Source organism: Rhinopithecus roxellana, chromosome 10 (assembly GCF_007565055.1).
Source record: "Rhinopithecus roxellana isolate Shanxi Qingling chromosome 10, ASM756505v1, whole genome shotgun sequence".
Classification (NCBI taxonomy): domain Eukaryota; kingdom Metazoa; phylum Chordata; class Mammalia; order Primates; family Cercopithecidae; genus Rhinopithecus; species Rhinopithecus roxellana.
In genome coordinates, this window is record NC_044558.1 from 30813643 (window position 1) to 30839260 (window position 25618).

At 33.9% G+C, this 25618-nt stretch overlaps 1 protein-coding gene across 7 annotated transcripts in view; it reads right to left on the reverse strand.

Moving 5' to 3' along the window:
* Positions 1-25618, reverse strand: part of PPFIA2 (PTPRF interacting protein alpha 2) — a 516520-nt gene that overhangs the window by 122305 nt on the left and 368597 nt on the right. For all 7 annotated transcript variants that reach the window (XM_010383657.2, XM_010383658.2, XM_010383659.2 and 4 more), the window contains 3 exons: positions 12965-13186; positions 4524-4670; positions 3360-3494 (listed from right to left, as the gene is read on the reverse strand). In XM_010383657.2, coding sequence (XP_010381959.1) covers positions 3360-3494; positions 4524-4670; positions 12965-13186 — 504 coding nt within the window. The remainder of the gene's footprint in view (positions 1-3359; positions 3495-4523; positions 4671-12964; positions 13187-25618) is intronic.

The window sequence follows — 25618 nt, forward strand, 5'->3', positions numbered from 1 at the left end:
TACACAGAGTTACCTTGGTCCCCAAAAGCCATAACATTTTTATAATATTATTTAAAATTTAGAGTTATATTAAGAATACAGTAAGTGGATAAAAATGTTGTTGAAATTATATAATCTAAATTCATAAAGGTATCTGTGATCTTTCAAAATTACATTTTAACATGCAGTTATTGGTGTTTAAATTAATTAGATGACTGACTAAGACCCCTGAGACATGAATATTTCAACTGCCAAAACTGTGTCTTTAAAAATACAAGTTTTTAGAGGTCTTTAAAACTTCTAGTTCTTTCTGTTTACTTATTAAAAACACATAAAACTTAAAACACACACACACACACACAAACACCAAAATTTTGAAAATTCACTTCAGAGATAAGAATTTGGTCCTGTTTAAATTATTGTTACTGCTGATACATTTTATTGGTACTAGAAATAAATAAAATACCTCATTCAAGATGAATTATGTCCTTGCTAAAGGAATATGCATTTTAATTAAAAAGTAGATATAATAAATCATAAGACTGGGAGCCAAAAGTAATCTTTATTGGTTAATTATGTAAAAACTCACCAAATCAAAAGTTTTAGTTGCATCCATAACCATTAATCAATAATTCTGACTTTCTAAAGCTATAAATAAGCTTCGCCTATACATGCGTGCGCGCGCACACACACACACACACACGCACACATACATCAGAAGGAGAAAAATAGTTTATCAATCAAAGAATGCATTCAGACATCCCTTCTAAATAATATATACTGGGACCAATTTTCAACCAACACTACTGATTTTCAGTCAATGTGAAAACTACAGTTTCAGCAATTGTTGTAAATACAAAGATCACACAGAAACAGTCTGCTATTTTTTATACTCCTTGGTGAAAACTGTTTATCTTGGTTTCACTCCTTAATATGATATAGGAAAATTTAAAATATACTACATTTTCAAGATGAACTACAGGCAGAAATGGTTTTGAGAAGCACATGAACAAACTCAGAAAGGGAGAAGAAATTAAATTTAAAGAGAAAGACCTAGAAAAAAAAGAAAAGTGATAGTAAAGTAGGAAAAAAGTATATTGGTGAAATAAAATGTCTGAGGGGTTATTAAGAATATTATTTAAAATATAGGAGGAGGAACCCATGTTTAAGCTAAGAAGAAATATTTTTACTTTAGTGAGCAGTCAAAAGGTTAACAAACAGAAGAAGACTGTGATGATCCATAATAGGGAAATATCTGAAACAAATTGAAATAGAAAAAACAACAGGTATAAAGATAGACCCTAAAGGTCTTGAGAACAGAGTACAAGAAAAAGTACAAGGCTGTTGAAACCAAAAAACTTGGTAGAAGAAATGAAAGGGTGATCCTCAAATGTTAAAAAAAAATACAGGCAAAAGGAATGTGTTCAGGATAAAATCTCAGTACTTAAGGAGCTTTCGTAATGAATAAAATACGGTAATAATACAAAAAGTGTATATTAGAAATATGTTGTTGACATAGCACCAGTCAGAAAAGAAAGTGACAAAAAGGAGAGTGAATTAGAGCATTTGAAGACTTTTTGGAAGAATTCCAATTTTCTGAAAAATGAAATCAAAGAGGTTCAGAGACAGTGGAATTTTGGTAGTATATTAGGGAGGAGAAAGCTGAGGGGAGCTATTTTTTGTGCCCAAGGTAATATTTTTTATATATATATATATGTGTATATATATATATACACAAATTTAACAGAATAGACAAGATAAAAGCAAAGAATATAACGCACCTAATTCCAGTTATTTTTACATATTCTAAATCAATAATTTTTGGTAATATTTAATATAGTATTTTTATGTCAAATATTGCATTTTAAATTGTTTTTATTCTCAGTCTATCAAAGGTTAATGTGGGGCAGTGATTTTCTGAATTGTAAATGGGGGGAAAATTGCAGACTTTCTTGTGTTTTAGTCAGGATAATATTGATCATTATTTTAAGCTACAACTTTACAAAGGTTATTTTTTGTATTCAGTCACTCATCTAACCCCCCAAAACAGTGCAATTGAAAAAGATAACTCTTTTTGAAAGTCCTTTATGTTCTTTAGATGAAAGGGCTAAGTATGCATATCTTAGTCTGTTACAGTCATTTAAGATCTGTGTTTGCAGGAAAAAATGAAATAATACCAACATATTTAAATATTTTTTTCAAATTAAATGATAAATTTATGTTTATCTTAGAAATCACACATTCCTGAAATTGCCACAGTAGTTTACTGGCATGGTTTGTGACTACAGAACGATCCAAATTATAATCCCATCTTAATCAGTTTTAGCAAACTAGTTACTCCAACACTCTGTAAACGAGCAACTGTTTCAACGCTCTCTAATCCTGCTCTACTTTGTCAAAGGTTTGCCTTTCATTACCTGGTTAACTATCCTATTTTAACCAACAGGAAGATCAGTCTACTGTTCATTTTTAATTAATTTCTTTTTTAGAAAATCATGCGTGTGTGTCTACTTCATTGCTGCATCAATTATTTTGAGTAAATCCTAATCCCGTAATTTTAAACTTGAAGTCCAAATACTTAGCAAATATTAATGATTGTGTTAAAATATAAATTGTGTGATTATTTTTGAATTCATATCATATGTCAAACATGCTTTTAGTGGCAAAATGAGCTTTTATATAACTTGTGACATGTATATACACTTTGAAATAATACTATTTCCATTTGACTGTCAGAGGTCAGAATAGTCCTTTTTAACATTATAATGCTTGTAAAATTCAAAAATATTCAGATAGTTGCAGAATCTACCAGCCATATTATACAGAAAATTTTGAACATTATTCAGAGTATTATTGATTTTAATTATCAGAGGAAATTACAACCGTAAAACCGCTTTCTGACTATTTAATTGTTTAGACCTCAGACTTTTATAAGTCTAACTTCCCACTTCTAACAAGTTTTATACTGTAGTTGGGGAGGAATCAAAAAGTTATGATATTTTCTATACTTCTAATAGTAATTGATGTGAAGCCTGTTAAATTGTTATGTCTCATATAGATAACATTATCGTTTTTGTTTGTCTCCAGGATTATTCTTATACAAATATTACCATGGAAAAGTAACTATAACAATGACATGAAATTTTACTTGTTTTGTTAATGTTTAAATAGGCAGGGGGATCATCACAGTTGTATAACAATTATTCCTGCTGGCATAAATATATATGACAAAAAAAACTGACCTAATAACAGACAAATATAATAAAGATTAAATAAACTTAATTTTCATAAAGCCTATAGAAAATCTTTTTACATTTCATTTTGATTGCTAGTCCTTTCTACAAACATATCTAGGTTGACCAATTGTTCTAGTGCAGTACCTTGGTTAGGGCTGCAATTCTCTGAGCCAGTTCAGCCTCTACTTCAGGCAAGGTTTCAGCCTTTCTCATGGTCTGCTGCAACTTTTGTTCAGCTAGCTCAAGACGTTCTTGTAACTGTCTGTTTTTCTCTTCCATCTGAAATGGGAATGGGAGCAGAGACACTTAAAGAGTCAGAGTTTGGATAGCAAACATCAGTCGCCGGGGGCTTTGCACTTCAGCCATGATTTTAGATTTCAAATCAGTCACTACCACACCTAAATGTGCAAAGTGTTGATTGTTGTCTTGTTTTCATATATTGCTTATCCATTTCCTTCATAAATTTAAGTACATTAAAACAATGAAAAAGTTCTTACCACTGGCAGCAAAAAGGAAAGAAATTACTCATGAGTATAAATTTTAACAAAGGGAATATAGCTCAGTACTAAGACATCAGATATACCACCATAGCAAAATATTGAAAATCATAGTATTTAGACTGGAGTGGGAGAGGTACTGTAGCATGATGATCCAGGCTCTGGAGATAAGGTTGGCAAACATTTTCAGTAACAGGTCAGATAGTAAAAATTTTAGGCCTCATGTACCATATGGCCTCAATCCCAAATACTCAACTGTATTGTAGCACAAAAACAGTCATAGACAATGATTAAATGATTGGGCATGGCTGTGTTCCAATAAGACTTTATTAACAAGAGAAGGCAACCAACCAGGTTTGGCCCACAGCTATAGTTTGCCTGTTTCTGCTCTAGAGCCCAAAAAACTTAGGATTCCATTATTGGCTCTGGTGTTTAGTAGATGTATGATCTGGGAAAGTGTGACTGTCTCTGAACTGTAAGGTCTTCAGTATAATAACTCTGCCTACTTCATAGGTGGTGGTTAGAATTAAGTGAGGTAATACATGAAAACTGTTTAGCACAATTTCTGGCTCATGCCTATATGAAAAGTAAGTCATAGTGATTACTTATATTATTATTCAGATAAATAATTTATCTTTCTAGAAAGGAAATTTCACACTGAAAATCATATTTGTTTTACCAGAGAATTTTAAATTTTAGAGAATGATTACTCAAACATCTGTCAAGAAGTACCCTATTTTATTTACTCCCTGTTTTGCGAGAATGATGAGAACGCATGGACCAGAAAAAAACCAAGACAGAGATACTGAACCTGCCGTAGGATAGCTTCTTTATTTGCTAACTCATTTTCTAGTTTATCATTCATGTCATGTATGGAGGTAGATTCTCTCTGAGCACTGAGGTAACGCTTTTCAAGGGTTGTAATTCTTTCTTCCATATCTTCCTTTTGTGCCATGGCCTACAATTAAAATAATTTTAAAAAAGCAAGTCAGATTCTCAGATTGTTTAATTATTGTCTTGTTAAATAAAAAAGAAACATAAAAACTATTGCATTCTTGAAATAAATACTCATTCCTTTCTTTTCACTGAAGGAATGCAAGATTTCAGGTGACTTTTCCCAACTTAGTTGTCAGAATTATTTTTGTGTCTTTGGTTAACCAAAGGCGTTTTGCTGTCTAAGAATACAGTGGAGCAGCTTTTGAAACTGTCTACTGTAGAATTGGCACTCTTGTAAGAGAAGTGGCAGATAAATTAGTTCATTATGCAGTAAAATTAATCACAATTATGAGTAGAGTTGCAAATCATAAAATTGTTAAAATGGCGGCTACAGTTCTAAATTGTAAAGCAATCTTCAAATAGATAACAAATACCATCTGTATTCTTACCTTTATGTTAAGAAAGAGGAACTCTGTGGTTAAAAGAACAGGCCACAAAAAAAAAAAAAATAGTACATTTGGATCTTATTTGCAAGTTTATCAACTGACTTAGACACTTAACCATTTACCTAATTATATACGTTTCAATTACATAAGAGTTTAAAGAAGTCCATGAACGCATAAATATATGAAAAAATCAAGTTCAAGTGGAGAAAATCATGGCATTGATAATATTTTAAACAGTAATTTTTAAATAATCAAATTTATAGATAGTAATATGGAGATAATTTTACCTTACAGCTTACGTGGAAATTTACTGGTAGTTAGATAACCTACTTTATTGACAAGATGTTGGGGGAAAATCAAGTGCAGAAGTGAGGCTCATTGGCCTGGAATGGTTTCCTGAGAATGTAGGAAGCTTCCTTGTATAAGAATTCTGGAATTGAATAAATGGCGATAGTTTCTATATCTTATTATCCAGAATCATTTCATCACTTATTCCTAATCAGTGCCTTTGCCACTCTCCTACAGGGTCCAGAGCCAGTCCCGTCACCTATAATAATCAGATAAGCAGACAGCCTTTCATTCAATATTCTTTCTTTCTTTCTTTCTTTCTTTCTTTCTTTCTTTCTTTCTTTCTTTCTTTCTTTCTTTCTTTCTTTCTTTCTTTCTTTCTTTCTTTCTTTCTTTCTTTTCTTCAGATGATAACTCTAATGAAAGGATAGGTAGAATAAAAAGTAAAATAAGGAATAAAATAGGTAATATCCTAATCTAATATAATAGCAAGACATAAATTTTGTTTAAATAAAGACAGAAAATACCAGAAGTAGTGAATAAAAGGGTTGACATTAAGAATTTCAGGGAAATGGGATGAAAACTTGAAGTGAGATGCTGTGTGTGTTTATATATGTACCATCTTTACACATGCCGTTATTTGACTTTGAAAATTTTTGTATGCATAAAAAATTAAAATTAATTAAAAAGTAATAGATCAGCCAGAGGTGATGGCTCAGACCTGTAATCCCAGAATTTTGAGAGGCCAAGGTGGGCAGATCACTTGAGGTCAGGAGTTCAAGACCAGCCTGCCTGATCAACATAGTGAAACTCTGTCTCTACTAAAAATACAGAAAACTTAACTGAACGTCATGACACATGTGTGTAATCCCAGCTATTTGGAGAGGCTAAGGCCTGAGAATCGCTTGAACCTGGGAGGCGGAGGTTGCAGTGAGCCAAGATCGCACTGCTGCACTCCAGCCTGGGCGAAGGGCAAGACTCCATTTCAAGAAAAAAAAAAAAAAAGTAATAGATCCACCATGAAACTCATCATGCTGTCCCTAGTCTCCTGCTCACCTACAAGTTGGCTCTCTCTCTTGTATGTTTTGTCTTTTATTCTCCTTACTTTTCCTCCACCCTGCTGCCCAAGAGATATTTCTAAATGCTACTCTGATCATATTGCTTCTTGGTTTCAGTACTTGTATTTCTTCCCCTCCATCTTCAGGGTAAAATCTGAGCTACAAAGCCTAGAAAAAAACGTGGTTTTGTGAACTGATACTTCCTTACTTCTGCGTACTGGGGCTAACAACATCCCCCCAAAATTTGTGTCCACTCTGAATCTGTGAATGTGACCTTATGTGCAAATAAGATTTTGTTGACATAATCAAGTAAAGATGAGGTCACACAGGATTAGGATAGGCCCTAAATCCAATGACTGGTGTTTTTATAAGGAGGGGATTTGGGGACAGAGAAATACGGGGAAGAAGGAGGAAGGCAGTCAGAGAATGGAGTTATACAGAGTTATACTGCTACCAGTCAAGAATGCCAATGATTGCCAGTAACCATTAGAAGCTAGAAGGGCTGAAGAAGAATCTCACTAGAGCCTTTAGAGAGAATATGGTCCTGCTGAAACATTGATTTCAGACTTAAAGCCTCTAAAACAGTGGGTGACTAAATTATGGTTGTTTTAAGGCATCCAGTTTGTGGCAATTTGTTATGGCAGCCCTACAAAACTAATGCACTCTGTGACTTCATGTCTACCTGGAATGTGTTTTGTCGTCTTTGTCTAGCTCAATCATACTGACCATCAAGACCCAGTCAAAAGCTACTTGGGTTAATTATGTTGACATTAAAGTGCATAATGTCATAAAAAATTAAATTTAATCTATGAATTCAGCAAAAATTAGCCAGACTAATTTTTAAGAAATATTACATACATACACCCAGATTTTAGGCATCCCAAATAATGTCTATTATTTAAAACACTTCTTATTTTCACTTTTGACTTTTTCTACTTTATATATTTTTTATCTCAGTGATGGTAGAGTTTTTATCTTAGAGGATCCTTTCAGAGTGCTTAATATTGTATTCTGTCCGTTTCACTTGCAAACAGAACTCTGGGAAAATTTTGTGGCCTGAAGAGAAAAGTCTAAAGCTAACCTGTATAAATAAACTTCTTACTACATTTTAACAGCAATAAAATCAATAAAAGACATACGCACATTTCTCAAGAACGTGAGCATTGAAGTAGTACATACTTGCGCCAAATTCTAGTTCGGGACACTTACTAACTCTGTTATAAGGGTTGAAGTTGCTCACCTTTTCTATGCTTCACCTTCTTCATATGTTATGTGGGTTGAGATTCTAATATGTAGCACATAGTATTGCTGTTAGGATTCAGGAAGTGCTTTGTATGGTGTCTCATGTAGAAAACACCCTTGATAAATAATAGTCTTTTTTTATTATTAATTACTCTTATGTATACAATTAGATGATCTCACTCTATGACATATATTACATGCAGGAATTTTTGCATTTTGTAATTTTGGTACTGCATTTTTTGATTCAGTGATTCATGTGGGAGATTCAATTTTTAACTGCAGGCTGTGTTGCCAAAAATAAACTGGATTTACAAGTCAGAGAAATAGCTTATCCCTCTGTCATTTGAAAAATTCTAAAAAAGGGAGCTTTTTCTAGTCCCTAAAACTTGCTACCTACAAAAAAATGAGAAAAAATAAAGATTCAATTATCTCTTGACCTGAAGTTTATGTATAAATTTCATATTTTTCATATCTAATAAATATAACACTCTGGTAATTTAGATCTATTAAAGTGAAAAATATAACTACATGTTTCAGATAATAGAAAAGGCAACACTGATATGTATTTAATTCATTTAATCACACAGTGAAAATCTGAAGAACTGTTAATAGGAAGTTGGAAATACAAGATGGTTTTATTCACAAAACAAAATGTAATTAAAATACTCCACTGAAAATTTTAGCTATTTGCACAGCTATGTGTGTGATATATTATTATTCATACACAATTAATAATCCTCTTGATTAAAAACTGGAGAGATAAGCCACTTTTATAAGATTGTCTATTTTTCTGATTTGAGTGCTGTGTCTAGCTTTAATCCAACTCACCTATTCTTCATAGGTCAAAATCAATTTAAGGAGTTTTGTTTGAAGACAAAATGTAAAACGAAAGTAAATTTTGGATAGGTTTCTTTTTTGACAAAGAAAAATTACTAAAATATATTCTGAACCATCAGTGGAACATATTTATAAATTAGATTAGTGCAAAAGTAATTGCAGTTTTTGCTACTCAAAATAATAGTTCATTTTTAGATACCTTAGAATGTCCTCATATGCAAAACAAATTGCCTTTCCATTTTTTATTATGTGGTTGTTTTTTTCTTATTTCCTAATTTTTCTTCAATTATTACAACAAACATTTATTACCTTTACAATTTATAAATCATACAATGCTAGACATACTATAGGAGTATCAAGAAAAGGGAGCTTATTTTTTTTCTATTAAGAAACTTGCAATCTGTGGCTTATGCCCATAATTATAGTCCACTGGGAGGATGAGGTGGGAGGATCGCTTGAACCAGGAATTTGAGACCAGCCTGAGCAACATAGTAGGACCCTGTCTCTACAAAAAAATACAAACATTTTCCGGACATCATGACATGTGCCCTGTAGTCTTAGCTACTCTAAAGGCTGAGGTGAGAGGATTGCTTGAGCATAGGATTTCGAGGTGGTAGTGAGCTGAAAACACTACTGCACTTCAGCCTGGACAACAGAGCAAGACTCTGTCTGTAAAATAAATAAATAATATTTTAAGAGAATAATTAAGAAAAGAAAAAGAAACTTGCAATCCAGTTGACTCTCTGTGACCATAACCCAGAAAAATATTATTCAAAAAAATGAAAGCTTTAAGTGCTAAGTAATCTGTTTTTTAAAGTATGTGATTTTCACATCTTCTTGCTTATTGAAAAAAAAAAGATCCAAATATTGATTATTTAGAGGACAGTTATATTGTAGCTGCATTTTATGATAATTGCTATCACTGAATTAATTATTATTCTGTGTTGATTTTGGAAGTAGTTCATAGTGGAAGAAGCACAGGTTTTGAAGCCATGCTGATCTTGTTTCTCTTTTGTGCTGCTGGGGAGAGAACTGCATAGACCTTTGGCAAGTTACTTTACCTCACTGAACCTTATGGTTCTCATCTGAGAAAAATGGAGATAATAATTAGCATTTCCCCTTTTTGCCAGTTATGAGGAATTTGAGAATTTCCATGTAATACACTTGTAATAGTTTCCACACGTGACTGGTCCTTAAAAAATCCTTCATAAACCACAGGCCTGGGTCTTGAGATCTGAATATTTCAGAATTAGTTTATTTAGCCTTCACAGTGCTCTGTGTGTGTGTGTGTGTGTGTGTGTGTGTGTGTGTGCATACAAAAAAAAGTGATGCATCCAGTAATGCAGGCTGAGTATAGGCCCTTTCACAGGTCTCATCAATGCCATCACTTCCTACTGTCTTGCACCTGGCACTTTCCACTTTTCCATTGCCAGCCTGGCTCTGAAAATATTTGTGTTTGCAATCTCCTTTCAAAGGTGGGTGATGAGAGATATTCCTTTCTCCAGAAACTCTTCCAAAATATATACATAGAAACGATGAGGCTGATAAGAGTAGTTGTATTTTAAAATAATTCCACATGAAAAGAGAATGTTTTGCCCATGAGAATAGATTCTTAATCAAAGAACACCTGACATCAGAGGAGTGCATTTTCCATCTGACTGGGTGTTTTGTCACCTACATTCAGAGACTATTAGTATCAAGGAGTTATTTTCAAATGGGCAGTAAGAAAATGGGAATTGGATGTTGGACCTTACCTGTAAGTGATGCTGGATTAGATAAGCATTAACAGAGCAATGAGTACTAAAATGAAAGGAAATCATCTAAATCTACAGAACCAAGAGAATGAAGACAGAGAGAATGAACAACAGATCAAGAAGTGAGCCCAGGGAGGCTGAGGCAGGAGAATGGCGGGAACCTGGGAGGTGGAGCTTGCAGTGAGCCGAGATCGCGCCACTGCACTGCAACCTGGGCGACAGAGCGAGACTCCGTCTCAAAAAAAAAAAAAAAAAGAAGTGAGCCCGATGATTTGATAGCCAGAAATCCCAGTAATTCCTTATTAGTGATACAGAAGAGAGGTTAAACTGTCTTTAAGAACTCTCTGAGTTGGAATTGTGGGGAGGAGTGAAGAGGAGAGATGCAGCCATGAACTATTAATTCATAAAATGTTGTATCATTATCTGTGTTGCAGTGGAGCAGTCTACCACTTCATGGTTCATCTATCTCTTTTTGTTTTGTTTTGCTAGTAGTCATCATCTTAGTACATATTCTGATATCATTCACACCTTCTGATATTTACTTATAAATATCTTTTCTTTCAGCAAAGATTTTTTGAGTGCCTATTATACAATCAATAGCTGCGTAGATACTCTGAAGACAGCAGTGAACAAAACAAGAAAAAAAAATCTTAGCCCTTATAGATGTTTAGGAATAGTTGGGGAGGGAGGTATATGATAACCAACTATATCAGTAAAATAAATATACATTGTGTCAGGTGATAGAAAGTCCTGTGGGATAAGCAAACAAAAGAAGGAGAGTGTATATGTGTAAATAGCAAGGTCAGAGGACATTTCACTGAGAAAACAACATTGAACAAAAGGCAGAGAGCAAAGAAAATGTAACAAAACAGGTCTGGCTTGCTTAAGAGGTCACTCCAGTCGAGCAGAGCATGGTCGATGAGACAGTAGATGATCTCGAAGAGGTCAGGAAGGTGGTAGTAGAGAGATTGTATATGGCTTGTAGACCAATGTAAGGGCTTTGATAATACTGTAAGTAGAATAGGTAGTCATTAAAAAGTTGTAAGCAGAAAAATGACATGAACTGACTTACAGGAAGGCAGCTCAGGCTGCTGTGTTGAGCACAGACTGAGGTGAGCTGAAGGCATGAGCAAGAACACCAGGGAACAGATGACTACTGAAATAATCCAGTGAGAGAAAGTGATTGTGTAGAAAAAGAAAAAGCCACAAAGATTATGAGAAGAGGTCCCATTATGAATATTTTGAAATTGTAGATAATAGGATTTATTGTTGAATCAAACCAAGTGTGTGAGGGGAGAGATCTTAAGGACAGCTCCAAGACTTTTGGCCTGAGCAACAATAATAATGGATATGGAAGACTGCAGGAGGGTCTGGTTTGTTGAGAAAATATCAAGAAAAGAGTTTGAAAATGCTAATTTTGAGATATCCCTTAGTGATTGAGAGAGAAACATCGGGAAATTAGGAAAGAAGAACAAGCTGGAGATATGAATTGGGAGTCCTAAGATGATGGTGGCTTTTGGAGCCATGAGACTGCAGAAATTTACCAGGGAAATAAAAGTAGGTGGAGAAGGGAAGACACTCCAAGGTAGGGGAGGAGAAACAGAAGCAGTAAAAGAGCCTGCGATGAGGTAAGCAAGTAAATATGGATGAAAATCAGGAGAGGAGAATGTGCTATTAGCCCAGTGAAGAAGTCCTCTGGAAAACGGATCAAGTGCTTAAGAGGACTGAGAATTGAACCCTGGATTCAATGACATGGAGGTCAATAATGACTTTTATGAGAAGAGTTTTGGGGGAATAGTCAGGGAAAAAGTAAGATACAATTGGCTTATGAGAGAATGGTAAGAAAAGAACTGGGTACATAGAATAGGGCCAACTTGATGAACAACTAGCTAATTATATACAAAAGATATTTTTAAAAGACACAAATACATTTAAAAGCATATGTAAAAATGGAAAAGGCAAAAAGTCAGAAAACTCAATTTCCACAAACATAATTTTCTTTTTAGTTGTGAGTGAAAAGGTGAAAAAGTGAAAAGATTCTAAACTTTCACCTTAGCGGGTAAAACGATTTGACAGTGTTACAAATCAAACATCTCCTAGTATCTTTTGTAGTAATTTAAAGTACTCTTTTTTTCACTTGATATTAACCAAGAGGCTGAGAAGTGACTAAAATACTCACTTTTGTTTTAAGTAGAAAAAGGGATGTTATGTCTAATAGGAATTTAATATTTAGACAAAGAAAGGTTATGTTATACATATGCGTGTATATGCATATTAACAGAGATACATTCACCTTCATGACACGAAACAAAAACAAGCAATGGAACAATTTGAAGTATTTTTGTAGTATTTCTATATGCTAAGAGTATGAGTATAGCAATTCATGATTCATACACATATTTAGGGTTATTTAAAATTAAAAGTTTATGTTTAAAATAATTTATTAACAGCTTCAGAATGTCTTTGTTATATCTGACCCTTGATAGCACATATTTCTTTCCATATATATTTAAAGCGCTCATGAAGTAAACTGTTTGCCCTATTGAACAAGTTTCATAACTAATATAATGCATGCCAAAGTATGGTCTTTTGGGAAGTAAAAAGTGTATGGTCATTAAGGGAAATTATGGAAACAGTATCTCAGAAGCAGCATTCAGAAATCAAAGACTGAAAGTAAGATGAATCACTTACCTCCCTAATGTCCCTTTGATACTTGGTGTTCATTTCTTCTGTTTTAATGAGATCCTTTCTTGCTGTCTCTGCTTCCTGTTCCACCTCTCCCACTCGGGAAGAAAGGGCTGCTAAACGTTCTTTCATCTGGGCCATTTCATAGTTTTGCTTTTCAAGCAATTCTTGTAGTTCAACTATTTGACTAGTTTCATCGGTTGAGTCTATAGAACCATTGGACAAACGCTGCAGAAATAGAAAAATAAATGGCACTTAAGAATTTTCATCTTTCATTTAAAATTTAAAATAAACTTAAAGAAATTAAACTGACACTGCTTTCACACTGAGAAATAAGAAATTCTGAAAAGAACTAGCTTTGCCAAAAAACTAAGTTTCTGAGGAAACTGTTAATTGACATTAAAATATGAAGGTAGATCAGTAATTTTCAATCAGTTTAATAGATGTATTTGAAATGGAAACTATGCTATGTTCTCTCTATATGTAAAACAGCACAAAACACTGAGGTATCCTAAACATTAAGTACTAGCTACTATTTTATCAATTAGATATATAGTTTATTATTAATTTATAATACTGTATTGATATAACACCACACATTATTTTTAATTAATAGGTAAGGACCTATAAAGTGTGCAATTTAAAAATCTTTGTTCAAGATCCTTTTTAAATTTTTAAGTTTTATTTTCAATGATGCCCAGGAAAAGAACTTACCAAATGTTTTTTATTAAAGAGTATTCCTGCTGTGAATCTGACCTAGCTGGAACAAACATATAGCATAGAAAAGTTTTGATTTCTATTTCTATATTACTATTAACATAAAATCATGTGTGCACACAATGCACAGGAAGGAGGCTAAAAGGGGTTAAATATTTTGAGAGATGATTTTTCTTCTTTCCGAAAGGACTACATAGAAACCAGGGTTTTCTAAAAGTATATCTTCAGAAGTATGTCCTACAGCTAAAGTCCAAAATATGTAAACAACTCAAACACCTCAATAGAAGGAAAAGAAATCCTCAGATTAAGAAACAGGGAAGAGACCTGAATAAACATTTCTCAAAAGAAGACATACAAATGACCAGCAGATATATGAAAAAATGCTCAATACCAACAATGCATCAGGGAAATGCAAATTAAAACCACAATGAGATATCACTTCATACCTGCTAGAATGGCTATTAGCAAAAAGCCAATAAGTGTTGGTGAGAGAATAAGAATGTGGGAAAATGGAGCCCTTGTACACTACTGGTAAAAATGTAAATTAGTATAGCCACTATGGAAAAAAGTATGAAAGTTCCTCAAAAAATCAAAATTATCATAGAATCCAGAAATCTCACTTCTGGGTATATAACCAAAGGAATTGAAATCAGTGTGTGGGAGAGATATCTGCACTCCCATGTTCAATGCAAAATTATTTACAATAGCCAATAAAACGGTATCAACCTAGGTGTCTATCACTGGATGAATGGATAAAAGCAAGTGTGGTATGCATACACAATGAAATACTATTCAGATTCTAAAAAGAAGGAAATTCTGTCATTTGTGACAACATGGATGAACCTGGAGGACATTATTCTTTTTTTTTTTTTTTTTTTTTTTTTTTTTTTTTGAGACGGAGTCTCGCTCTGTCGCCCAGGCTGGAGTGCAGTGGCCGGATCTCAGCTCACTGCAAGCTCCGCCTCCCGGGTTTACGCCATTCTCCTGCCTCAGCCTCCCGAGTAGCTGGGACTACAGGCGCCCACCACCTCGCCCGGCTAGTTTTTTGTATTTTTAGTAGAGACGGGGTTTCACCGTGTTAGCCAGGATGGTCTCGATCTCCTGACCTCGTGATCCGCCCGTCTCGGCCTCCCAAAGTGCTGGGATTACAGGCTTGAGCCACCGCGCCCGGCCGGAGGACATTATTCTAAGTGAAATCAGCTGGGCACAGAAAGACAAATTCTTCTTCACCTCGCTTATCTGTAGAATCTAAAAAAGTCAAACGTATAGAAGTTGTTAGTAGAATGGTGGTTGCCAGAGGTTGGAAAAAGAGGATGGCTGTGATGAGTTAATGGGAGATGTCAGTCAAAGAGTAAAATGATTCAATTGTACAGTAAGAATAATGTTCTATGACACAGCATGATGACTATAGTTAATAAATAATACATTGCTAGAAGAGTAGATTTTAAGTGCTCTCACCACAAAAATGGTAAGTAAGCGAGTGACGGATATGTTAATTAAATTGATTGAATCATTCCACATTGTATACATATATCAAAACTTTACATTGTATCCCACAAATATGTACATTTATTATTTGTCGATTAAAAATTAAGAGGCCAGGTGTTGTGGCTCACTCTTGTAATCTCAGTGCTTTGGGAGGTTGAGGAAGGAGACTGCTTGAGGTGATGAATTTGAGACCAGCCTGGGGGGCATAGCAAGACCTCATCTCTAGAAAAAATTAAAAAAAAAAAAAAAAATGAGGGTGTGGTGGCATGCACCTGTTGTCCTAGCTGCTCAAGAGGCTGAGGCAAAAGGATGGCTTGAGTCCAGGAGTTTGAGGGTGAAGTGAACCATGATCATTCCACAGCACTCCAGCATGGGCAACAGAGCCTTACAGCCTTTAAATACATACATACATACATACATACATACATACATACATACATACATAAGAAAAGAAAAGAAAGTATGGGCTGTATGCGTGGCTCCCTCTTGTAATCCCAGTAGTTTGGGAGGCTGGGGTGGGAGAATCACTTGATGTCTGGAATTTGAGACCTGCCTGGGCAACATGGGGAGACTCCATCTCTAAACAATAGAAAAATTACCCAGGTGTTGTGGCATGCACCCATAATCCCAGCAACTAGAGAGACAGAGGTGGGCAGATTGCTTGAGCAAGGTCCAAGTTGTAGTGAGCCATGATTGCATTAGCATGCTCCAGCCTAGGTGAAAGAGTGAGGCTCTGACCAAAAAATAAAAAAATAAAATAAATAAATAAAAATACAAAAATAAAATAATAATAATAATAAATAAAAGTATGCTCCTCAGCCTAGCTACATTGGAGAAGTTTTGTAGTGAGGACAGTGCAGCAATTTCGGAGAAATAACTAACAGAAAAAAAAAAAAAGTAGGAACAGAAAGTATAGAGAGAAAACACAGAAAGTACACTTATTTCTGCTCACTTTTTAAGCACTTGTTTAAAAACATGAATTTCTTTCAACATGATAGATATATTAGAAAACAATTTCAATGTAATGTAAATTTTTTGTGTTTTTTAACATGTAATTTTGTTCCTGAGAAGCACTGGCTAAATACAGAAAACCACACCTGGCTGAAACAAGCCACATTGGAACACATAAAACACACACATGCCCATTCCTCAAATATCTAAAACTGACCTCAATGTCCCATGTATGTTAGAAATTTGTCCATTGACACCTGTGTTACAACTTTCTGTCTGATTTCAGATACCCTTCCTTCTACAAGTTCACAAGAAATGAAAGCCTTTAAGTCTTCTAACACTTCCACAAGCAAACTTCGGCTTTTTCTCAGGGGAAAAAAAAAAAAAAATACTTATCACTGTATTTGTGCAATTTCTAACTATTTAACAGATGTAAAACTGTGCTACCATTTTTATTAGCTTTTTTACCTTTATTTTAATGTGACACTGATAAAGTTTTTAGGGTTGTGCCATAAACTTCATTACCCCCATAAGCCCTGTGCTTTTTATTGCACAATATTGCATGGCTCATGATATTTAGGAATGCAAATGCCACATAGAGCAGAATGGACTATAGAAGAATGGGAAGAACAGAAAGCATCATAAAAGCAGTGAGAAAGATAAAACACAGAGAAAGGAAATGCAGGCAAATGGAAAGAAGTAGTGTAAGTCCAATAACCTAATAAAATGTGAGAGTGTGGAGAAATAGCTAAGCGAATCAAAATTAAAAGAGCAGAGAAAGACAGAGACAATTGCCTTTTTAAAGTTGACTGGAGGAATTTCTCAATGTGATAAGGTAGAAGTTCTAATAAATCTTACACTTGTCTAGTTACTTGTAGACTGTATACAGGATTTGAAGATATTTAAAATTATGGCAAAATCCCTCTAAAATCAGTTATCATACCTCAGTTATCTCAAATTTGGAAATAACTGACTGGCAATTGATTTCACCCATCTTTCCTAATCCAGATCTTGAGTGTTGCCTAATCATTATAAACTGGCCTTTCTGAGTTCAATGTACAGATAGCTGTGTACTGTAGAAGTTCACAATTCCCTTCCTCTAAGAGCAATTCTGAGAGAAATGTTCAGCTCTGATCCTTCAACCAGCAACATTTCCAGCAGAAAGGGGAATAGAGACTCTAAAGGGAGATGTGATTAATGAACTGCAATACACACTCCAACATTCCCACATATTCATAACATCACTTACCCCTTTTATTAAATAGAGTTTTGCACCCACAATACAGCAGTTCTATGTTCAGATATGGAATGATATCTTCACAGAATTAGGTCTGTAGATTCAACTTGTATCTTAAGAGATAATTTAGTAACCAACAGGGATTCTTGGAAATAATGTTTACATACTATAAATAAAACTACAATGCAATCATACTAAATAATTAAATTCAAAAACATTTCTTAAAAATAGGAGAAACTATTGTATTCTTGGGGTAAACAAATATAATTTGATATGTTTGTACAATGAAAACAAACACCTTACTGATCTCTCCAGCAGAATGAATGAATCATAAAAACATTATGCTGAGAAATAGAAGCTACGTACAAAAGAGTACATAATGTGTGATTCAATTTATTTGAAATTCTAGAAAAGATCACCCTGATCCATAATGGCAGGAAAGCAGATTGGTTGTTGCCTGGGATGGGAGGTGGAATGGGAGAGGTGGGGTTGACTTCAAGAGAGCATGAGAGCACTTCTAAGGTTTATGGGGATATTCTTTATCTTGATTTGGGTGTTTATGAAGGCACATATATTTATCAAAATTGACAGAATTGTGCAGGTAAATTGTATGTTACTTGTACATTAATAAATTTGCTTAAAAAACTATAAAAACCTTGAAAAATAAATTTTTATTTTGAAAAATGTTTTATGGAATTGAAAAATCATATTTAAGATTCTAGAGCTCTAAAGAATTTTGGAGAAACTGAGACTCAGGTAATCACATAGAGGTGATCTGAATTAAAATGCAGAACTTTTATTCCCAGTTCAGTTAATTTACCCCTTTACCATACTGCCTCTAATCAGAACATATAAATCAACAGGATAAAATTATACATGCTGGATATTATATATTATATATATAACATATTATATAGATAATATTGGTAAATATTTATTCAGTGCAAATGAACGATATTTATTTTCTAATTTGAAAAATGTTTGTTCCAATTCTGTGCACCTGCGCTCCATTAAAATCTTGTTAATGCACTTAACAAGCACATTGCATACTTTTAAATGGGCTCAAGGTAAGATAAATTTAACTAACTATAGAGAGCAATCAGGCAATTAAAATAAAACACTTTTAAAATGCTAACTTTTAAAATTCCATTAAGCAGTAAATGTTCACTGCATAGTCTTTATGCTATTGTGTTGGGATTACCCATGAGAAGATTTTAAAACTCTCAATTTGTATTCTGTAGTGCTTATGAAACTTGTATTTGTAGAAAATATATAATCTTTTATTTATTCTCATGACCTTAAATATATTCTATGGTGAGCTTACTGTGTGTCTTAATAATATTAGAATAAAAAGTCAGATTAAAACTGTGATTTATATCTTAGAAAAAGATCTTGTTTTTGTTCCAAACCACTGTTAACTTGACTTACCTTTAAAATAAATTGTGGCACTTTAAGTTAAACGACAAATGACTGTATTAAAAGTCAATACTTATTTTAAGCAGCTTTACTGGGATATAATTTACATGCCATAAAATGCACTCTTTAAACACAAAAAGTTCAGTGGAGTTTAGTATACTCACAGAGTTGTGCCACTATAAACATAAGTTAATCTCACATTTTTTCCACCCCTAGTGGAAATCTCATAATTATTAGCAATCACTCACACCCCCCCAGCCCCAGACAACCACTAACTACTTTCTGTCACACAGATTTGCTGTTCTGGACTTTTCACAGAAGTGGAGACACTGAACGTGTGTTCTTTCGTGACTAGTTTTATGCACTGAGCATGATGTTTTTGAATTTCATTCAAGTACTGTAGCATGTTATCCATACTTCATTCCTGTTATTGCTGAATAGTATTCCATCATGGGGATATATTACATGTTATTTATATATATACATCAGTAGATAGACATTTAGATTGTGTCCACCTTTTGGCTACTATAAATAACTGCCGTGAACTTTAGTGTAGAAGTCTTTAAGTGGACAAACGTTTTCAGTTCTCTTGGATAGATTCCTAGAGTAGAACTGCTGGAACATATGACAATTCTATCTTTAACATATTGAGGAAATGTTTTCCAAAGTGGTTACACCATTGTACATTCCTACCAGCAATATATGAGAGTACTAATTTTCCACATCTTCACCAAAACTTATTATTGTTTATCTTTTTATTTCAGGTATTCTAGTGGGTGCAAAGTGATATTTCCTTGTGGTTTGGATTTGCATTTCCTAATGACTAATGAGATTGGACATCTTTTCAGGTACTTATGTTCATTTATATATCTTCTTTGGAGAAATGTCTATTCAAATTATTTGCCTTCATATTAATTTATTTACATGTATTTTTATTGTTGATTTACATGAACTCTTTACATATATTTGATTCAAGTATTTTATGAAACATATGGCTTGCAAATAGCTTCTTTCTGTTCTGTAGATGGTCTTTTCACTTTCTTTCATGATGGTGTTCTTTGAATTTCAAATGTTTTTAATTTTAAGAAAGTCCAGTTTGTCATTTTTTTTCTTTATGGCTTGGGCTCCTGGTATCATTTCTAAAAAATCAATTCCCAACAGAAAGTCATAAAGATTTTCAATTTTTTAAAGCAGTACATACATGTATTTGAAAATACTAATTATCAAATGCAATAAGGTCTCATGTTAAATTTTAAAATACATATATTTTTACTCATTCATAAATATTTATTAAGCACTTACTTTGTGTAAGGTGGAAGAGAACAAGTTTTATAATTTTTTAAAAGGTGATAATACATTTCTGACATCAAGGCAATTCTATCAAGCAGAGAAGTAATACACAAATAAGCAAGTATATGCATTGCAATAAATTATTATCATAAAGTTTTATTTTGCTTCATATTTATGTTGTGGGAACAGACAGCAGAGAATATCTTTGTGATATTCTTTGAGTTGGGTCTTGAAAAATTAGTTATTATATTTCAAGTAAAGGAAAGGAGGGGAGTACTTATTCTAGGAACAGAAAATAACATGAGCAAAGGGAGGGGAATATTCCCTGCAGAATAATTGTAAGTTGTCCTGTATGCAGAGCAGAAAACATGTGCTATAAGGAAATGGTAAAATATGAGACTTGAAAGGTAGGGTCAGCATTGATTATGATGGCCTTTGCTTTTCCATACTGAATAGAATAAACTTTGGGTACCAGATAGAACGACAGAGAGCCATCAAAGGTGTCTGAATAGGGAAGCAACATGTATAACTTTGCAGGTAAACTGTTACTCTCTCATCATAAACTCGGTAATTCAGATAAAGCCTTTCCTATCTGTAATGGACAATTTTTGCTTGTTTGTTCAATATCCATTTTTCTTTTTCCCCCTTCCTCACAGTTAGGATTGCCAGATGAAATATAGGATGTACAGTTAGATTTGAATTTTCAATAAACAATGAAAAACTTGAGTGTAATGATATCACATGCAGTATTTGGGTCAAGCTTATAGTAGGGGAATTGATTATGAAAAGAAAGCATTGAGCTAAAACCTGCAACACAAGCATAAATCATGCAGTTATCTGGCAGAGGAAACAGAAAGATAAAAGACAAAGCGATACAAGTGGGTTTATGATTTTCAAGGAGACCAGTGTAGCTAGAATGGACTGTATTAAATAAAGCAAGAGGGTGGGAGTGGATATAGATGGAAATATGATGTGTGTTCTTGAGATCATTTTAAGACTGGCTTTTGTTCAAGGTGATATGAAAACTATAGGAAGGTGTTGAGCAGAGGAGTGACATGATTTCACTTACATTTTCAATGGATTCCTCAGTCCTCTTATAAAAGACAGGACAAAAAAATGAATTTAAGAAAATGAATTAAGAGGTGAAAGATTACATTGGCTTAGACCATGGTAGTAGGACTAAAGGTTATAAAAGGGGTCATATTCTTTGAATGGATTGAATGTGTATGTGACAAAAAGCATAGACTCAAGGATGACTGCAAGATTCGTAGTCTTTGATTAGAAAGATGGTGTTGCAATTTTTTGAGAAGAGAAAGTCTGCAGGAGAAGCAGATTTGTGGTTAGGATGGGGCAAAATCATGGACTGGGTTTTGAAAACAAAGTTTTAAATGACTAGTTAGATGTCAAAATAAAGGTGTCAGGCAAGCTACTGTGTAAGCCCACAGTAAAGAATAGTGAGTATATGGATGTTTTCTGCAAGCAATTATAACATTGGATGAGATCACCTGTGGAGTGAAGTAGGGGGTCATCAAAGATAACTAAGAATGTCTTTGTAGAACTCTCTTCAATTGTTACTTTATCAGAAAGGTCTTTCATCCCTGCCATATTACATATTTACAAAATATGTTTGTTGTCTTTCTCACCTACCAAAATATATATTCCTAAAAGAGATAACTCTATTAAAAGTTTAAATATTAACTTACATATTATTGTACATTAACTGCAATACACTTGTTGTACTTGGCTGTCAAATAGACTTTCCAAACTCAATATGTTTAAAAGCTGTGTTCAGAACGTGCTTCTACCCCAAATATGTTTTGCCTTAATTCATCCCCAACTCAATTCGTGAGAACTTCAGTTTTTTACTTTCTCCAAAAATGGTGGAGTCATCCTTGAGTTATCTCTTTTTCTCCCATCTTTTATATGATCTATGAGAAAAACTTGTTGGCTTTCTTTTCACAAAATATGTGAATGTGACCCACTGTCATGAACTCCACCATTGTCACCCTTGTCTGCGTCATCTATTCTCCTTTGAATTACTGTAACAACCTTGTAACTGGTTCTTTGTTTCTAACCTTGTGTCTTATTTTCATTCTTACAGCAGTCAAACTGATCCATGGTGATCCTGTTACACTGCAGTTAAATCAATATTCCCATGATAAATGTTCATAATAATCAGAAATATAAAAATAGCTAGGTCCCACATTACAGCATGAAATAAACATGTTAATGGTTGATAGAGAAAAACATTTCACCTGTCAAATTCTTAAATAATCTGTATAGTTTGAAGAGATGAGATGCATGTATATTGAGTTTATTTTGTGTATATAGAGTTTATTCTTTTCTTTAGAGAAAGTCATCAATTGAAAGTTTTCAAATGTTTTGTTACTGTTGTTGTTGTTCATCTATAAAATAAAGAAGTAACACTAGAGTGGATCTTTCTTCCTGGATGAATTACCAAGTAGTCCTTTTAGATGTGTAAATATAAGTCAAGTAGGCTCCCACATCCCAAGGAAGAATATTTAATAGAACCTGACAAAAAGTGTCTCTTCTACTGTGTCTTGATATTAAGAGAGTGGAAGAGGAAGATATTTGACGTAACCAGGAAACTTCAGGAAGGAGTGGAAAAAACAGATTGCTCCCCTTTCAATTGTGAAGTTCAATGTTTTTCTAAATTCTCTAGTAGACTGACAATTGACTAGATCACAAGGAGCTCCAAGAATCCGCAAGGAGAACTTACCATGAGGGAAGTAAAAGTATGAACTTGAACTAGGGTCCAACACCCAGTGGTGGTTCTGGCATGGAAACTGGAAGACCTTTGACTCAGTCATCTTGATGAATTTGGGAACATGAGTATGAACCTAAACTTCAACTGGTAAAACTTAGAGAATGGAAAATTATTCCTGAAGAATCACTTTGGTAGAGGTTGTCACTACTGTTGGCAGAACTTCCAAACTAGGCCATTTATTGGCACAGGATGGTTTCATTTGGCCTGTATGTCAGTGGGTTATTGCAATGGTTCATGGATGGTATTTGATTTTGAGGGAACACTTGTTTCAAAAGTGATACTTTGAGGGTTAAAAATATGCAATAGCACTTTTTAAAATTTTACTCGCTTGTTACTTTGTCACATTTTCCAGTTATCTTTTCATGAATTATAAACAAGCAACAACAACAAAAACAAACAAACAACAAAAACAAACAAGCAAACAAAACGTCTTTTTGGTCTGATCAAGTTTTGAAAGTTTTTAGATAACTTGGGCAGAACAACATTGGTCTCAAGAGGCTGGTACCAGACTTACTGTTACTTAGAGTACTTGGGCTCTCATATATTTTAGATAGTCAAAAAAGAGTTCAACTTACCTGTATCCAGGTCATAAAAATTTTATATGTAAAGAATTGGTGGTAGGCATAGAAATAATAAACACTAATCAAGTACAAGAGAGTTTAATTTCTTTTCTCTTTTTAAAAATTTCATTTCTATCAGAGAAGCATGCATACAATTAAAACAAACAAACAAAAAATCAAGTTGTTTATCCCTAGGAAAAGAAAAATAGTTCCAAAAGAATATGTGCCATCATTCTCAGCAAACTAACACAGGAACAGAAAACCAAACACCGCATGTTCTCAGTTATAAGTGGAAGTTGAACAATGAACACATGGACACAGGGAGGGGAACGTCACACACCAGGGCCTATCGGGGTGTGGCAGAGCATTAGGACAAATACCTAATGCATGTGGGGCTTAAAACCTAGATGACAGGTTGATAGGGGCAGCAAACCACCATGGCACATGTATATCTATGTAACAAACCTGCACATTCTGCATGTGTCACATAACTTAAAGTTAAAAGAAAAATCTGTCAATGAAATCCACTACTTTTGAAAGGGGAGTATATCGTATTCTGATTATACCTCTTAGAAAACTTGTAAAAGAAATTCCAAATCTGATACAAGGTATCTACCATTTACTACAATAAGCATCACATTAATGAATAGCATTATTATTAAAGTCTATACTTTTACAAGCTTTATAAGTCTTAGACAATAATAAGAAATGGAAACTGAAAAGGAAGAGAAAATTGAAGCCTCCCAATTTGCTTAATTACTGAGAAAATACCAAGAGTATAGCAAACTCTTAGAACTGATAGGTTTGCTAGTTTGCTGGAATCCTTATCAATATTGGAAAATCAATAGCATCCTTATATGCCAGTATTAATTTATTAGGAAAAACATATAAAGGAGATAACAATTACAGTAACTATAAATGCTTAGAAATAAATCTAATCATCTATAAGAGCTCTATGGGAAAAATTTAAAAAATTTATTGAAGAACATAAAATAATACATAAATGAATGGAGACAAAAGGCATATGTACACATAGTATAAAACAGTATACAATAGAAGCGATAACCTCCCCAAGCTAATTTATTAATTTAAGCAATTCCAGTAAAAATCTTGTTGGGGCATAGAAAACGATTCCCCCAAATATGACTTTGGCTTGTTCAGTGATTTGAAAATTGAAAGGCCTCAGAAATAATCTTTAGAATCAAATCTCTCTCCGACCTTTCTCTCCTCCCTTTTTCTCTCTCTCTCTGGGATTCCCTTATCTGGCTAAAAACACTTCTTTCCACAAGGAATGTAATTGTCTTAAGATTCACCTCTTCAGGAATCCTGTCAGATAAACCACTAGAGAAGAGGAGAAATTGGGAGTCATCATGCCAAGACAGACTTATCATCTGTTCTTCAGAGGACAGCTCCCAGAGATTACCCAGGGGACTTAATCTGCATAATAAAACAATATTTGTTCCTGCGCAGTTTTCCCCCTTACTTTCCATTAATTTGTCATTCCCACCCAGTTTCCAAAAAGAATCATTTGCAAAATGTCTGCCTCCTGAATCCGTACATATCTCCTATGTTGAGAATATTTAAGCATCAGCCCTCTGGCCCCTCTTCCAGCCTAATACTTTGTAAATGGCAGTTATGTCCATATGCATGCTAAAATAAGTTTTGTATGCCTTTTTTCATATTAATCTGCCTTCTCTCAATTCATTTTCAGCAAACCTTTACAGGGCAGAAGAAAATTTTCTCCTTGGCCCCTACAATCTCAACAGGGTTGAAAAATGGAATTTGAAAAGCTGATATTATGATTAAGCTCTCAGAATCAAGATGTATAAAGTTAATAGTTAAAACAGTGTGGTATTTATTTCTTATTCTTGAGCACATAATTATTAAGTGTTCATCATGTTCTGGGAACTATTCTAGGTACCTGAGTTTCATTAGGAATAAAACAAGGATCCTAACATTTATGGAGGTTATTCGCTAACTGGGCTGGCAGACACTACATTACAGACATTATAAATAAGTAAAGTATATAAACACATACTGTGTTATAATACATTACTATGTTAGAATATATTACAACATTTGATAAAAGGCTGGATGGATTTGAGGAAGTTAGCTATGTATCTGGAGGAAAGGCATTTCAGACAAAGGAAAGAGGAAATCAAGAGTCAACAAGAGGCCACTGTGGCTGGGGTAGATTTGGATATGAAGTCAGA